This window comes from Ammospiza nelsoni, chromosome 5 (genome assembly GCF_027579445.1).
Source record: "Ammospiza nelsoni isolate bAmmNel1 chromosome 5, bAmmNel1.pri, whole genome shotgun sequence".
NCBI classification, from domain to species: Eukaryota; Metazoa; Chordata; class Aves; order Passeriformes; family Passerellidae; genus Ammospiza; species Ammospiza nelsoni.
Window position 1 is genome coordinate 57,151,246 of NC_080637.1, and position 17,633 is coordinate 57,168,878.

The 17,633-nt window shown below is 45.3% G+C and overlaps 1 protein-coding gene across 1 annotated transcript; it reads right to left on the reverse strand.

The window, feature by feature from the left end:
- Positions 1-7,439: 7,439 nt before the first annotated feature.
- LOC132073835 (elongation of very long chain fatty acids protein 4-like) lies at positions 7,440-16,409 on the reverse strand. The gene is made up of 9 exons (XM_059473094.1): positions 16,371-16,409; positions 15,816-15,888; positions 15,144-15,209; positions 13,488-13,675; positions 12,269-12,349; positions 11,483-11,539; positions 10,242-10,356; positions 9,162-9,289; positions 7,440-7,861 (listed from the first exon to the last, which is right to left on the reverse strand). The coding sequence occupies exons 3-9, from the start codon at positions 15,199-15,201 to the stop codon at positions 7,691-7,693; spliced, it is 798 nt and encodes a 265-aa protein (XP_059329077.1). The 5' UTR covers positions 15,202-15,209; positions 15,816-15,888; positions 16,371-16,409; the 3' UTR covers positions 7,440-7,690.
- Positions 16,410-17,633: the final 1,224 nt, after the last annotated feature.

Below are 17,633 nucleotides of genomic sequence, written 5' to 3' on the forward strand. Positions count from 1 at the left end.
TCCGGGCGGCCGCGCTGCCCTGCCTTGCCCTGCCCTGCCCTGCCTTACCCGCCTCCCCTCACTGCGCCGCCGAGCGCGGCCGAGCGCGGCCCGGGGGAGCCGCCCGGGGACCCGGATATGAACGAGCGATCATTATATTATGGTCGCTTGACGTCAAAGAGGATCCCTTCTGCTCCGCGCTCCCGCGCAGGCAGCGGCAGCATCCCCCGGGGAGCTGGGATGCCGCGGCCCCCGCGCCCCGCCCCGCCCCGCCGAGGGGCTGCGCGTCCAGCGGGGCCCGGCCGTGGGGATGCCCACAGGTGCCCGGCGGGGGATGCACGGCGGGGGCACCGCTCCGGAGGTGCGGGAGGCCGGGCGCCGGCAGTACGTGCGCCCGGGCAGGGGGCTGGAGCTGCCCTCCGGGCCGGGGGCGCGGGGCACAGCGCTCTCCGCTCCGCATCCCGCGCCCCCGCCGCGCCGGGTGATTACGGAGCGGCCCCCGGGCGTGGATTTGCTCGCCGCGAGCGCTTCTGGCTGCACACCCCCTCTCGCCTCTAATGAAAATCAAAACTGAAAGCTCCGGGGATTCCGGGCTCCTCTCGGCGTGTGTCCCCCCCTCCCCATTCCCCAACGAAATAAGAACAATGGAAGGGATTGCTTTGCGTTTGCTCTCCCCGTTTCTGTTCCCTCGAGTTTCTCGCTAAATTAGTGCGGTTCCAAAAGGTGCTTCCCAAGCCAGCAAACGACATTTCTGCCGGGCTGTTTTCATGTTAACACTTGCAAACACTTTTCCCATTGATGCATTCATAAACCCACATCCAAGGCTAAAACATTTCAGTAGATGCGCATTTTATTAAAGAGAAGCGAGCAGCTTTACACAATGATACAATTACAGTTCAGTAATACAGTCGGTGCTGAGATCCTACTTGCTACATTCAAGCCATGAACTCATCTATTCTACTTAAGGTCTGCAGGGAAATACACTAAATATATATATAAATACTGTATGACTAGAACCTATAGGTATATATACTCTTGTGGAATTTCTGGTTTTCTAACAAAATTGTTTGTGACCATTTTGCCTTCCAGTTGGCATCACAGTGACATTTTTTCTTAAATCCTTATGTTGCCACTCATAGCTCCATCAAACACTTCACTTAGATTCACTGTGACTAGTGGCTTCCCCCTAATTTAAAACATTATCTCTGTGTATCAAATCTGCCCAAAGATATTAAAAGCAGTGCCAAAATTGCATTAAATGGTTTCTGTAAGTGGTGGCTTGCATTTTATCTCCGAGAACTGAGCACAGAATCGCCAACCTGTTTTGCCAGTGTGCTAGTGAATAAACGACAGCTTTACTCACACCAGTAATTTCTAGAAGCAAAATTATGTAGAAGATAAATTCTTCTTTCAAAATAACGACCCTCTGATTTACAGTTATTTAATGGGATAACATATTAAACCTTCAAAATATAGGATAACACCCTCTGGAACTAGCAAAACCCATGATAAACACAGACACATCACAGACACAGCTGTGCACCCCAATAAGGATTGGCTGATCTGCTACCAGTGCATATCAGGGATTACAAGCAGAGCAGGGCTTGCACACTCGAAAACTATTCTGGTTTTCCAGCTCTGTCAGCAAGGCATTCTCCCTCCAAACATTGCCTCAGGAATAACCATTTATTAACAGGAGAAAACATCCTCAGACATCTGTGATGGCGGGCACCACTCAGAGCAGAATAAAGTGTACAGAAGAGCGGTAACTTGCTGCCTCTCAGATGTTTGTATCCATTCTGCCATTCCTTTATTAATAGCAGGGAATGCCTGGAAGGGACCATACCAAATTTAAGTTCTAGTTCAAGTTTCTAGCTTTTCTAAGTATCAAGTTGCAGTGTCCACATCCTGAATTTGAAGGCAGATAGGATTATGCTAAAGTGCAAAGAAAAATGAAGACTTGCTCAAATTCACTTGGACTAAAGCCTTGCAGAAAACCCTATGAAGAAAATGTACATTATTAATTGATAGATCAGAAAAATGCAGCTACTTGTACAGCATTTGAGTGACTTGTAGCTACTTTCTTTGCAACTTTAAAAGGTCTGAGAATCTATTACAGTGTCTGTATGTGTGGGTACAAAAGAAGAACAGAGAAAAGGGACAAGAGAAAGTGGGAGGATGATGTTAAAGGGGAAGGAATATCTACTCCAAGCAGGGAATTTTAAAGGACAATTTTTATTTAATAGCCCTCATTTTTTCAGCTCAGTGTAAAGACAAACTCTTGAAGTGCAGCAGAAAGCCAAGGTACTAGAGAGAAAGGATGACAGGCAGACTAGGGAAGAATAGGGCTGAGATGTACTACTAATGTTTTAACCAGGCAGTCCCTGAAAAGAATTTATTTGTCCACATTTGTACTTGTGATTTAGCCAGAAGTTGAACACAGGAAATCAGTCCTTTACAATCCTGCACATCCACAACAAAACCTAGCATTCCCTGCAGCACCCAGTGTGCCATTCCATAGCAGGTGTGGCTGCTGGGAGCTGTCCTTCAGCGTCCCACAGCAAGATGAAGGACCCATCCCACAGAGAGGTGGGATGAGAAATGAGCCATGGGGACTGTCTGCAGGGGCTGCATTCACCTACCCACACCCAAACTCACTCACACACACACTAAACTCTGGTACCCTGACCGAGGACACCTTGGAGACATCAGTTACTCACAAATACTACCTCTTGGGCCATCCCTGTCACTGACAGGGAGTGGCAGCATAACAAAAATGAAAACACGATGCTGAGCAGTGAAGAGGGGCACAACAAGCTCTTAAGGCTGCCCACAGCCCTCCTCCTCCTCAGTGCTGATGGGAATCCATGTGCCTCCCTCAGCACATTTTGTGGGTACAGGGACCCCAGGGTGACATGGGTGACTCCCTTTTTTCCTTTTCCATAAGTTGACTAAAAAACGGCGAGGTTGTGGTAGATGGTTAGGAAATCATCTGAAGCTGAGAGGAAACCAAAAAGGTTAAAGGCAAATCCGTGCCTCTGCCACTTGGTTAATTCCTTGGCAGCCTCATCCAGTGCTGAGAGCATTCAGGCCAGAGGGAGGCACTGCCACAGTTCCGAGGGGATATCCTAGAGAAAAGACTCCTGTTTCCTGTCCAGGAGGATTAAGTACCAGGCCATTGACAAATCACAATAAACATCTGGATGGAGATCTCCATCTATCAAGCCCTAATCCATGAAGCTATTTATTAATGAATTCAGCACATTCACACTGTTCTATATATAGGGCTGGCTGATCTTTCTAAATGTTTGGCTTCTAGGTGGTTTACATCTGTATCAACAGATTTTTATTTTTTGGATGAAGCAATCTACTGTATTCTGATTTTTCTTGTTTAATTGTTTAGAGTAGTTATTTTGCCTTAAAAAAAAAAAAACAACTTAGCCATGTTTTCTAATAGTATATAAAAAAATCCAATAGCTAAAACTCAGCCATGTCCCTGCATTTTATATTGCTTTGCAATTTTAAGCCCAAGTTCCTCTGGAAACTTTCCATCACACAGGGATGGAAAAAACATTAAATAGTAATTGATTTTCTTTTCTGTATTTTGTTTTGATTAAAATGAGAATCTCTCTCATTTATCTTCAGAGAGAAAGTAAGCACTGAGTAAATGGTCTGCTTAATTCAAAAGTAATTTGATCAGAACATCCATAATTTACATTGCCTGGAACAGCAGGAAAGATGCTGAGCACTACCAGATATCAAGCTTATTCATTTCAGCAGCCTACTTGCACTATGCTTTACATCTTGTTCATGGAAACTGCTTGACGAACATTTAATGACCCACAGTTTGTAAGAGGAAGACTTACACACCACCGTGCCCTCAAAAGTCATCTATTTGTAGGATTGAATAATGCTCCTGCACCCAGCAAACATGGCTGTGGAGCTGAGCGTGCTGCTTTCCACACAGATGTGCCAGCCTCATCCCAGAGGAGCTCCAGCCTTTGTCACTCGAATAGGTAGAACCAGCATTTGGCTCAGAGGTTTTCCACAAATCCAGCTGTGACAGGGTATTTTCAACCCATCCTCAAAGCTTTGGACTCTACCATACAGCATGAGCCATCCAAGCTTGTAATTTATAATTTCCCACCCCTTTTGACTTCCATTGCTTTTCTGTGGTGTAATATTGAATTCCAGGGACTTGATTTTAGAGGGGAAATCCCATTTGGCGCCTTTCCTCTCTGTTAAATTTCCGGAGCACATAGCTGTGCTTTCAGTTTTTTTGTTACAACAGGATTGCTCAGGTGGACAGTTCCAATTAGGACAACCCGATTTTAAAACAGGAGAATGAAGACAAACAAGGGCAATCTGAAGGAGTAACCTGCAGAGCCTCTCAGCTATACCACTGCAGTTTTTTCTTCACTGCCAGTGCAAATATCCTCACAAGTTAATTTTGCTTGCATCAATGCTTCTGTAACAGCTGTGCTCCATGCCAGGATCTGTTTCTGTATGGAAAGCATGGTGTTTCTGGGCAAAATCAATTCCTCCTTATCATTCAACTGAAAATACTTCATTTTCATCCTGTGCCATCAAAGTCACACCAACAAAAAGCTCTTACTCATTCAAGATCAGGCCATTCACTCAGGCTGTGAGGAAGAGGGACAGGAATAAATCAAAGGTTTCATGTCTAGAACAAGTGGTGACAGCGGTGTCTGAATTGGGTGATCAGTCACTTCAAGCTGTCAGGTGACAAATTTGTACTTTCATGTTTTGTTACCACCTATGTGGCCAGTGACACTCCAGAAACCATTGCTTTGTCGTACATAAACACAAATTAACCTGCATAGGCTGCATTAAAAACAGATAAATGGCATGTTTACAAATTCATGTATTTTAAGACTGGAAAAGCAAGGAGTAACCTCATTCAGATTTCGTGCTTATTTCTAATTTTTAAGCAGTCATGAATCAAGGAAAATCAAAATATGTGATGCTTAGTCTGGTATAAAATTATGAGTGAACTTAGTTACTACATTCTGAAAACATTAAAGTGAGGGGGAAACTGAAGTTGAAATCTACTCGTGTATAGGAAAAAGAGCATTAGATTGCTTTGTGAGCACAGATAATTTAGCCAGCTGCAGGAAATGCTCTACCACAAAACTAGGGGGCCAAAGGTACTGAGAGTTTAAGCAGGAGAGTGTAGCATTTTATGTTTTATACAGGTTTTCTTGTAAAGTTGGTTATTTTTTATAAGTCGAGATTATGGTTTGACCCTCGGTTTCCCCCATGTTCCTCCCTCACAATGGTTTGTCCCTGAGTTGTTTGTCCCTTGTTTTACCGCCAGTGACCTGTCTGTTAAGGTGACCGATCCCCTAGTCCTTCCCCTTATGTCCTTAGAAGTTTATCTCCTCCCTCCTGATGCTGCTCAGTTTCCCTGTCCATCATTGTAACCACAGCCCCTTTATTTCGAGAAATTTTTATGTCAGTTATCCCTTAAGATCTTTGTCTCCTGAGCCTTTTCCCTCCCCTGTGCAATATTTATTGGTTCAGTTGTGTCCCTTGCTCCTCCCCTGGGCTTTGTTTATTGGTTCCCTCGCGTCTCCTCCTGTCACATACATCCCCTTTATCAGTGCCTTCCCAACGGTCTTTCCCTGACGCCGTCACTGGCCCCGCTTGGGACAATAAAGCGCCTTGGCACCCATACGAGTATCTGCTCTCTCCTTCCTTTGCCTCAGTGCTTCGTAGGCTCGCTCTCGCCTGCACCACCCACGCCGCAGACGGCACCGCTACCCGGGGTTCTTGCGAAGAGCCTGCGAGTGGCGGGATTCGTGGTCTCCTTGGGCCACTCCGGGAGCGGCTAGCCGGCATTCGTCCAGCTCCCATGGCTGCGGGACGAGACGGCAGGAGAGGGCCGTAAATGAATCATTAGGCGGACAAGAGTAATGAAACAGCTTTACTTGAACTGAGTCTTTATTTAGGGGAGAGCCCCCAGGGGAAACCATCCACATGAATATGTTACATTTACAGTAGATCCCGTTTTCCTGTCTTTCCAAACAAGGGGAGGAATGAAAGACTCATCCAGGGATTTGCTAGTAAAAATTCTAACAGAAGAAGAAGTCCAGTATTTGAAAGTGTCATTATTTATTAATTTATTTGCAAGAAAAAATAGTTGACAGGAAGAAAACCAAGGGGGTGGATTCCTCTTCCCCAGCACGGATGCAGTGATTCTCATACTCACCAGTCACAATCAGAAGAGAGACTGCTCAAATCAAAGGAAGGACGCTGATGATGTGACCTTGTGACAGTGTGAACAAGTCCTTAGTGGCTGTGTGTGAAGGGGAGGAGGGTGAGGAATGGCAGAAAATTGTTTTAGCTTCCACATGTGTGTGGAGGGGCTGAAGGAAAGGATGGGGTGCGAGCACAGACCAGCAAAGAACAAGTTGAATTTATTTTTTGTAGCCACTCGACTCCAGATTGGTGAAGGGCACACAGGTCTTTTGGGGCACATCCATTTGTTGTTCAGGCCAGATCTAGTCCTCTGGACATTCCCAGAGGAGTTAGACTTTTTTATATTTGAGATGGATTTGGCTTGGCAATGGCAGTGCATCATGTCACTGATTCCAATCCTCTCCTTCAACACCTTTGTGTTTTACAAAATACTACTACTCTGTAGTACCAGTTTTAATCAGCTGAGCAGGATTCAATCAATAATTACCACTTTGTAGTTTAATTAGGATCTTCAAAGTACTATCACATCAGAACTTCAACAGTATTTAACAGTCTGCAGATGAATATGAGTGCCAAATTGTAGTTGTAGTTGATTTAGGAGCAAAAAAAAGAAGCCAGTTAGTGATATCTTAAAATCAATGGAGCTATGCAGCTTTGCACTACCCGATGAATTGATTTTATACATTTTATATTAATTCTTATACAATTAGGTAGTGGAGGTGGTTGCTTGTGGTGTTGTTAAACTCTTTATGTTTGACAAGAAGAAAAATTTAAAAATAACAATATTAAAAATAATAACAGATTGGAGAAAAAAGTTATGAAAAGGGAACATCAGTCTATTCTTTCTAGTTCAATTATGGCATCTACAAGGAGCAATACCAAGTATCTTCATGCATTAAAATCCTCTGTTGGTATGAGAGCAACCAAAGGGAAATGAGCTGCTTATACTGGTAAGAAGTTAAACCATCAGGACCACCCCAGGCCTAGTAGGAGCTTTCTTAGCAGGACGGGTGGGATGCAGTGTACATCCTGTGGATTCCTGGCTGCTGCTGCTACCTGGACATTGATTTCCAGGCTGGAGGCACATGACCTTGCCTGACCTACAACAACAAGCTGAGATAGTTCTGTGGATGCAAAGAAACCCTCTACAGCCTAAGAAATGAGGCAGGGAGTTGTAGCTGGCTGCTAGACCTTGGACCCCAAGGTAAAGATGGAAGGGAAAAAGACCTTATCTTGCAAGTGTCCCAAAGCCTGCTATGCTTGTGACTACTTTGCTTAGCTTGGCCTCAGCTTAATTAAGTGTGCCTCCTCAGTTCCTTAATCCCTGAGTTCACATCATTCCTTTCTTCTCCCTAGCCTGGGATATTTGAAGGCTAGACATGGGCCTCACACACACTCCCCAGATATATTTCCTTCCTGGAACCATGTCACAAGCAGCAGAGAATGCTCATGTTCATCAGGCTGTGCTCTCTGTCCTCTTTGATTTCCTTCAAGTCAGCTTTTCCCGCTTTCCCCTGACGTAGGTCTGATAGTAGAAGCGTAGGAAGAGAGCCAGGAGGCTGAGGATGTAGAGGAAGACTGCGGTGTTGAAGCCATCAGGGAACGGGCACTCTGTGAAGAGGTTGTAGGAGGAATGAGCAGCAATGGCCACAAACTGGCACTGGAAGAGGTGGAAAAAAGAAGCAGTGAGATTAGGGAACCTTCATGAGATACACCTCAGCTGGCCATTGAGACCATCACAGCTATCACAACATCCTAGCAGTGTCCTCAACCCACCTCAACCCACAGGATCACCTGCTTGCCTCTCCTGACATCCCTGGGAACCTTCCTTTCAAGTTTAGCAGTGTTTTCCCACCAGGAGAGATGTCCATCAAACCTGAAGGTTTAACCAATTCTGTCTCTCCTGCCCTTGGCCCATTTCTCTGCCATAATGCAGTAACTGAGATGCTGGAATATGAAAAGTGAAGGTGGTAGTTTCCTCTTACCCAGTGGTAATCAGGTTGTTATACCCATAATTATTTTGATTTGTATTTTGACTTGCAGAGAGGAAATACAGATACTACCTTTATTCATTTAAACATTCAACATTAATATTTTTTTGTATTTTACTAAGTTACCTGTCTCAATACCCTGAAGCAATGAGTTCTACGTACCAAAGAGCTAGTAAATATTTTTTTTCCTTTGCTATAATTTGCATTAGAAATACCTTTTTATTTCATGCAATGCTTTCTTTTTCTGTTTTGCCATGCAGGCTAAGTAAGAATTCTGGAGCAGTCTTCACTGCACCAGTGTTTTACACATATCCTCTTCCTCTTCCCTTGTAACTGCATACTTTTGGTTTGCAAAGCCTCTCTTTGAGTGGAAAAATCTCTCCTACAACCATTGTCCTTGTTTGGACCATTGCATTTATGCTGTATCTTTAAAAAAACATGGGGTTTTCCAGATTTGTAACTTCATCAGAGATGAGGGAAAGAAAATCCAAAGGGATTTTCTAGAGAAAGAGTAAAATTCGCACATTTCTCTTTAACTTGCCTGTTTGCCTGTAGCTAGAGACCCTCTTCCTTTTGAAGGAACTGAATCAAGGCTCCCCAGTCTGCTGCCTTATTGAGAATCCAGTTTCCCTGAACCACTGTCCCTACCTCTCCACATCAAGCTCTGTTTTCACTGCTCCATATACAACATAAAAAGGAGGAATCCAATTGTTAATTTTTCTCTTCCCTTCCTATTACAAAGCTGTGGATAATTAGTTTGAGATGGTCACTGAAGGCCTCTGATAGTCTTGTGAAAGCATTTGAAGCAGGTCGCCCATGGCTTCACCTCTCAGAGTGGCACATGAGGGCACCTGGGAACGTGCTGCCTTCCATGGACAGCAAGCAAATGGAGCCAGTGAGGTGACAGACAGCAGAGGCCATCACGCCTGAGCCGTGGGAGGGCAGGGGTGAACACCTGGAGCTAATTACCAGCTGCAGGATGGTCAGGTAACGCTTCCACCACAGGTGCTGGCGCATCCGCGGTCCCAGACTGGCCAGGGCATAGTAGCCATACATGAAGATGTGGACAAAGGAGTTCAGCATCCCAACAAAGAAGGCTGAGGAGTGAGAAAGTGAGGGTGAACAAGGCACACGACCCATTCCAGGCTAACCCCGTGAAGGGCTAACAGCCACTATGGTGATGCTTCCAAAACACACCACATCCACCTCTGTGCATGAACATTCCATCTGGGATCTCATACCTCCCATGCAAAACCAGGACACTGTGGAAGCACATCCGCTTCTCCCTTCCTTCAGCATCCAGAGTCGTTGCATGGGTTGGGTTGGAAGGGACCTTAAAGGCCATCAGCTCCAACCCCCAGGGCACATCTCCCACTAGAGTTGCCCCAAAGCCCCATCTCATCTGGCCTGGAACACTGCCAAGGTTGGTGTATCCATGATATACCCATCCCATATCAAGTGTTCAGAGACAGAGAAGGGCTTCAAAGGCAGAGGAGAGACTTTGATCGTCCGACGTAAGCATTTCACACCATTCTGGTGTCAAGGCTGTGTAGCCAAAATGACTTCCCAAAAAAAGAATGCCCCAGCATCTTTATAAGGCCTACCAGGGTACCCAGATGCTTAATACACAGATGCTTCTCTTCCAGTTGTGCAAAAAGGGGCAGCATTCTGGATGCAGCCCAGAAATGGGCACGGCTACAGCAGGAAACAGAGCCTGGCCTGCTGCCCCAGGGCCTCTGAGTGGAGAGGGAGTGCTGCTCTGGGAGGAGATACACAGTGACCTTCTGTGGGATGTTATTTTTTTCTGTTTGGACCCGCTCTGATGGCACACTCTTATTCTGGTTGAGGCAGTGAACAGGGCAGCCTAAACAGCCCCAAAAGCTGAGCAGATGGGATCATCTGAAATGCATGTGTTTTTCTCGCCTTTGGAAGTAGGTGAGCTTCCTACCTGCCATTCAGCCCATCTGCACTGTTAATGCTACCTCTATGGCCCAAAAAAGCTGTGAGAAACACAAGGTTTTCTTGTGGCAGCATTTCTTACAAGCATACCTTGTCCTCCAGGCACATATTTGACCCCTGACCACCAGTTGAAGAGCATAGAGCCGTGATGGTACACATGCAGAAAAGTCACCTGCTCTTGTTTCTTGCGCAGAATTAAGAAAACCTGAAAGAAGCCAGGCAAAGGAAAACCTTGAGTTGATGTGTCTAGACAAAAATTTCACAGTAAAAAGTTATAAAAATAGTTAATTATGAGTCTGAATCTCCCAAATCCATTTCCTCTGCTGTTGACAAAAACTGCTGAAACACAATAGAACTTGTAGGGGGAGCTAGAAGACAGAATTTCTTCCACAAAGCCCCAGATATTTTTATGTCTGGATTCAGGGCCCAAAGTCCAAAGAGGACACATCTGAGACTCTGACTGAGCTTCCATACAATTCACAGCTGCTTGGATCTGCTCCTTTTCGGGACACAGCTTGTATATTTACTGCTACTGGACAATAACCCATAGAAAATCCACTGTGTTGAATGGCCAAACCCTCCTGGAATTTGCATTAGTAAGCAGAAGGGTTTTGCCGGATGAATACATGTCAGGTCACTGCATTTCCCCATGCACATTCATACACACACAACAAAAAGTGAATCTGCTTTTCAGGCACTCAGGACTGGCAAAAAGCTGTTTTGTTGCTGATGCAAACAGAGAGGGGATCAGCCAACACCCTGGCAGTAGACCTAGGAAGGATCCACATGTTCATTCACATTTCAGTGGGTTGTCAACTTACACCCCAGAGACCTCAGAAATTTCAGGCTAGGACACAGCTGTCTTCTGCTGGCCAAGCAGAGGCCTTGTCCAGTCACTTAGTTCATTTACAGTGCAGAAGGACACCTGACGACAAGCTGTAAAGAGGTGGACTTTAAATTCCCCCAGGACACAAACCTTTAGTGCAGAGCTCTGGGAAAATCCATGGCAGCAGAGATGCCAGGACTTGTCCAGCTCCTTTTCAGCCCCACTGTTAATCAGCCAGCCAGGCAATAGCAGAACCTGTGTGGCACCAGCAGCTAAAATTTTGGGGACCCACCTGGCAGCAGCCAGGGGTAAAGCCTCTCCCCTAGCACTGTGCCCAGCCTCAAGAATGGTGCTGGGGAGGGAGTGTGTGCAGCCAAGGGACGGAGACAGGCAGCGAATCAAAATGTGATCAACCCAGGACATCAGTTCTGGCACGCTGCCCCTTTCTGCCAAAGAAGTATCTGTGTCCAGCCCCGGACCCGGTGAGGAGCTGAGCCCTCCTTACCGTATCCAGCAGCTCGATGACTTTGGAGAAGAAGAACCACCAACACACTCTTGCCATCTGCTGGGCAGCACAAGGCACAGCGGTTAAAGCTTTTCCCCAAATCAACACATTTTCAACCACGCTGTATCCCTTCCCAGCTGCCCACCCGGGGTCTGCAGCAATGGGGAAAATTAGGGGAAATTAAGGGGTCCCTTTTTTTTTTTTTTTTTTTTTTTTTTTTTGTCCAGATGGCAAGATTGAAAAACTGAAAAGATACTACGATGCTTGTATTGTAACTCCAAATTCAAAGAGAAAAAACTCACACAGCATTTTTGGAAAGCTGATGCTGGTGGGACCCAAACCCCTGTGATGACCAAGAAATAGTTTTAGCTAAACCCCCCTGCTAAAAGAAGGGTTAAGTGAGATTTCTGTCATACAAGGCAGAGGATATAAAAATCAGTTTTCTTGTTGGAAAGAGATCACCCAGAATCCTTATAATCCATGCAGAGAATCACATCTGTTTCAATAATTGATTTGCAATATTGATACTTCAGCTGGTAAGATCACCCTCTCTGCAGTGGTCAAAGAGCAAACTTAGATGGCTGGGTTGACTGAGATGATTAATTTTAGAGAACTAAAGCAAAGCACGACAACTGTTGAAGGAGACAATTTAGTGGAATAGATTTACAGGCAACAACAAACTGGAGTCAAAGCCTTCTTAGCCATGCAAATTGCTATTTATGAGCAAAAGGATCTGCCTAGCCATGGGAGGGCAGGGCCTAAGGCAAGCTTTCTCCAGAACTGTACCCTCATTCCCAGCTCACTCCGGCTGTAATCCACTGGCTGGCACAGGTAGCTGTAGTTAGCCAAGACTGAAGTGACCAGAAACTGAAACAGACAAAAAGCAAATAGAAATCAGATTTCTGTTCAGTGCCATCTGTTCCGAAAAAGATGGACATATTAATGCTAAGGTAGTGAGGTTTCAGTCTTATAGTACTGACAGAAAATCCACAGACAAATGGTAAAAACCTAAAACAAAGTACTTCACATCCTGGTTGAAATCTCAAAAAATGCAAATTGGGCCTGGGAAGATTTGTAACTGTGTAATCACTGGAGGGCTCAAAACTACTTCAGCAGGAATACTGAATTCTAGGCTTCTAAGTTTCTCTGAGAGACTCTGCTCTCCTTTCTGTTCTGTTCTGGTAGGTTGCATTTGCTTGTTCACTGGAAAGCCAAAAACTGGACCAAATAACCAGTAGAACTGAACAATCAAGTGCAGAAAAGCAATTTTCACACCTGTCATCAGATGGAGCAGCATTTCTTAAAAAAAACCAAAAGCAATTAGTGTTAATGTAACACTTGTAATACAAATTAAAAGGGCGTATTTGTTGGCAACAGAATGTTTTTGAAACCTATTTGGCCATGTTCCCTCAAAGACTTTTCAGTGGCCTACATAAACTTGGGGGGAAAGGCTTGTAGAAAGGCTTATGCATTAAGAACAAGCAGAAAAATAAGTTCTTAACATTCTCAGCAGCAGGAAGACAGAGAGTGCTTGGCACTCCTGAAGAGAACTGCCAGCTTTGGAAAATCATAGATTGTTCGAAGGGACCTTAAAGATCACCTAGTCCCAAACCCCTGCCTTTGGCAGGGACATCTTCCACTAGTCCAGTGGTTCTTATCCTCAGAGATGGATCCATCACCAGCCAGACTCGAGACGAAATGAGAGACCATTCCACATTCTCCACAAAATCTGTGCCTAATGGGGAATTCTCAGCCTGCAATTCATTCATTCAGCATGAATGAAATTCCATGTTAATTTCATGAATGGCAGGGATATTGAGGGATGGGAGGAAATCAAGCACAGCAGGACAATACTGCTCCTCTTGTGGCAAAACATGGACATGTCCAAGCCAGCTTCCACTCCCTTCAGCAGAATCCATCAGCAAAAGCTGTTCAAACCCTGGAATCTGGAGGCTCCGGAATTCAAACCCTTCTCAGATGCTTACCTAGGAGCCTGCCTCCTCACCTCATAAAACATGTAGCTGGATAACGCCACCATGGCCAGGTTGTAAGTGAGTAGCAGAGCCCTCAGCTCCAGCTGCTGCCGCTGCCGCATGCAGGACGGTCCCAGTGCCACCATGAAGAGGTAGGAGGTGAAGATCAGGGTGACTGGAAGTGGGGAGTAAACCAGTGGCCACGGGTCTGTCCTTGGATCTGAGAAGCAAAACACACAGCCACAGCTGGCACCTCCACACAGCAAGGGGTGGATATATTTAATTGTATTTCAATACTTCCCTTGGGTGCACTCGCTGCAGAAAGAAAGTTGGTGTCTTTGTGTCTTTGCAAAGCTGCACCTCAGTCCTTCTGCTCTGACTCTGCCAAAAGGATTTAGCACAAAGGTTTTAGCCCAATTTTTGGGTATGGACTGCTGTACTGGAAGGCAGATCTTTCCTGGGATGAACTGGAGCCCTCCCTGGGTGAAAGGAGTGATCCCAGATACTGTGCAGGGAGGCACAGGAGCAGCCAAAGAAACAGTGGCTCCTCAGGAGTGTAAATTTACAATTTTATAATAAAAGTGTTTCAGTCCTTGGTGTTTCAGTCCTGTCCTTACAATCCTCAGCATATCTAAAATTCTCCACTCCTTCATTTTTATATCTGCTCATACAGTGGGCTCTCTTAAGAAGCATGAATTCACTAGGAAATGCCAAAACACTTACCCTGCTGTAACAGCTCTTTGGTCCTACAGCAAAGGGAAACTGAAGAGATTTTCTGTCATGCAACCTCCTCCTAATCCTGCTGTCATCCAGGATATATTATATCAGCAAAAACATCCCAGATACCATTCATGCTTTCCTTTGCTGTGTGATCACTGCTCTGTCAACCCCCTTAATTTTTTTATAAATGCCGTACCAGTCTGGACAACTCTGTTAGTCCCTCTCCCTTCTAAACCATCCAGTTCTTTATGATGGGTGTTATGAGCTGTGTTAGGAGCTCTTTGACATTCCATTTCTAGATTTAGCAGCTCATCAGAAGTCCTGAATCACAATTTACACTTTCTTGTGAAATTTAAGTCATGAAACATTTACTGAGCATTATGTAAAGTCTAAGCATTATGCCTCATGTCTTCCTCCTGCAAGCCTGCTGTTCTACCTTCATGGCATTTTGTGACTTTTCTTTACATCCAGAGATACATCACAGCCCTTTGGAACCAAATTGAGCCTTTAACTAATGAAAATCTGATGTCTCCTCACTGCAAGCTGCCAAATCTCAAGCACTGAGGAGTGGTTACTGCCAATATTTCATTTGATAACAGGTTTTCCTGGCATCACAAAGAGTTTAAACCCCCCAAAGTATTAACTCTTTAGTCAACTCAGCTTTCTCATGACACATGAATATGCATTTAAAAAAATCATGTTCTTTAGTACTCCAGACTCAACAATCTCAGGCATTTATTGCTCCTTGCCCACTGGGAAATTCCTCGTCCCTTCATGATCCAACTGGAGGGTCAGTGAGATATATTTCAAGACTTAAGGGAAGTTTGTGATCATGGAGAAGGAAAAGTGGAAATCTTCTTATTTAGGAAAATGTGGGCTAGGGTAAGGATTGCATTCCTTTTAGGTTTGGTTTTCATGATCATGCTGTTGATGCAGAAATTCCCATTTTAGACAACATCTCTACCTACCTCCACTTTCAAGAATCCAGTTGTAGAATTCCTGAGTTTTCTGCCAAGTTGAAGCCATCCCAAGTTCTGGAAAGAAATTAACTTGACTGAGTCAGGAATGAGGAGGTTCTTTAGACAAAGAACTACAGCTAATGAAAGGATAATAGTTTGCTTTCTACAGAAATTAACTTTTAGACCAGGATTAAAGTCCCCTTTCAAAAGGGAAGAAAGAGAAGCCCGCCCCCCCCCCCCCCCCAATGATTAGCTATCTAACTTCCAGATTTTATTTATTTATAAATTTTAATAATTTATTATTTAATTCCCAGATTTTGATATTGCATGGAGTTTTCACCTCTAAAAAATACTCTGAGCAGCTGCATGTGATCTGCCAGATCCAGGAGGGAACTGCCAGTACCACTGGGAAATCAGTCACATGGCATTTTTTCCTACAGCAGTGTGGGCACAACATTCATGTGAGGACAAACACCAAGTGTCATAACTGCATCTTTCCACAGGTAGTATTAGATATTCCCAGTGCTGGAAGGCAGCTAGGGATTCATTCAGCACTGCTGCAGCTCCAGAGGTGTTAACAGAGCTGGTTATTTGGTTTTTCTGAGGCCCCAGTTTATACATTAATTTTGTTCTATCTTGTATAGATTCTTTAATATAGTATATAAAGTAGAATACTCATACATATTATGATCATCCTCCTCTTCCCTTCTTTCCTTTAGTAGGGAGATGTTTTCAAAAGCACTTAGAAGTTCTCCTAGAAAACACTTTTCTGCAGTTAGTTTCAACAGCTTGAGCTACCTGATCCAGTTCTCTCCATTAGCAAATACAGAGGGGCAGCGTCCTCCAGGTTCATCTCCTGCTGGCATTGAGAAAAGTACATTTTCTCCTTTGACCCCTCCTCACAGACTGTGACACCCATGCCCTACATTGTGTCAGTGACAGACACCCCCAAATTTCTCTCCTGCAGTTAATCCTTCTCAGGTGTTCCTCTGACACAAAGCCAGAGACCCCTGGGAGGTGTCACACCTATCCTGACTCAGAGCCACATGCCCTTGTTATCCGGGTGGACTCTGCCAGCACCCGGATTAGTCAGCGATTATCAGCAGGCTCAGAGTCAATCCCTCAGGGATTCCACACGGTTACAAGTCCCCAAAAAAACCCACACGCAGTCCAGCTCACTCCCCTTCCTTCCCCCCAAACCCGTCAGGAAAAGGCAGGGAGGAGGAGCAGACTCACCGCAGCAGCGCAAGTGGCTCCAAGCATCCCTTTCTCCAGGGCTGTCCCCAGCCACTCGTGGCGCAGGTGGAGCCGGCAAGACAAGGAGCTGCAGCCTTCCTCTCCACAAAGGAGGTGAGTGCATCCCCTGCAAGGTCTCCCACAGCCGTGGTGAATCTTCAGGCCATCTTCTTCAGTCCTCTAGAGGTGCCTCTTAAACCCCACTGCGAGCCACAGGCACCGTGGGGTTATCGCGCAACTTAGCCAGAATAAGAGGTTACATCACATACTCCTCCCCCCACTCTCTTGCCTCTCCCCACACGGTTTATCTGATTAGGGGACTGTAAAGAAGGAGGAAACAAATGAAGAAGATTCCCGGGATTCCACAGGAGTGAACCACTGACCTTTAGTGCCATGCTCAGGAGCCCAGCCTGGCCAAGTGGGACCTGGGCCAGCATTTCTTCTGCAGGTTTCTGCAGGACATGCCATGACAGCTTTGCAGACAGTAAAAGATGAAGGATCGCAGCTGGAAAGCAGTCTGTTTGGAGCACTCCTTCAGACCAGCACAAGGGGCTGACAGCAAGACTTTTGAGTGCTCAAAATAAGTCCAGACAACCAAATGAGGGGATAGAGAACAATGAGAAACTCGCTTGCTCGCTCACTCACTCACTCACTCACTCACTCACTCTCACTCTCACTCTCACTCAGTCTCAGTCACTCAAGGCAGGGAAAACTCAGTTGGAGTCATCCCCTCATATCCAGCCTGTGTCCCTGGGGGAGTCACTGTTTTTAATGACAGGAGAATATTTGGAGAGGTGTGACAGAGACACCAAGTGATCTCCAGCAACTGCATCGGGGGAAAATGCAGAGAGCTGCAGTGATTCAGTCCCATGTGGGGGGACCAATGCAGAACTAGGACCCTGGGCCCCCACTCTCCAAGAAACAGCCCTAAGCCAAGTGATGGGGTTCAGCTTCGTCACCTGGGGCCACCTGAGGTGTGGATACATCCTCTTCTTTTTCCAGTGGGCACAGATCATTAGCAAACTCCAAATAAACTAGAGGGTAGTACCATTCTCATACCACTGTGTTGTGTCTGTCACCAGATCCATAACAAACCTTTTTGAAGGGCAAAACACCAAAGATTAGCTTTTCAAAGCAGCTTTAGGAATTAGGCAGATCATGTGTTGGGAGTTTTTCATTGAAAGATATCACATGCTGATGCTGTTGGACAGCTACTGCATTTCTGTAATTTATGGAAACCATGGAAGTATTTAAACAAATGTT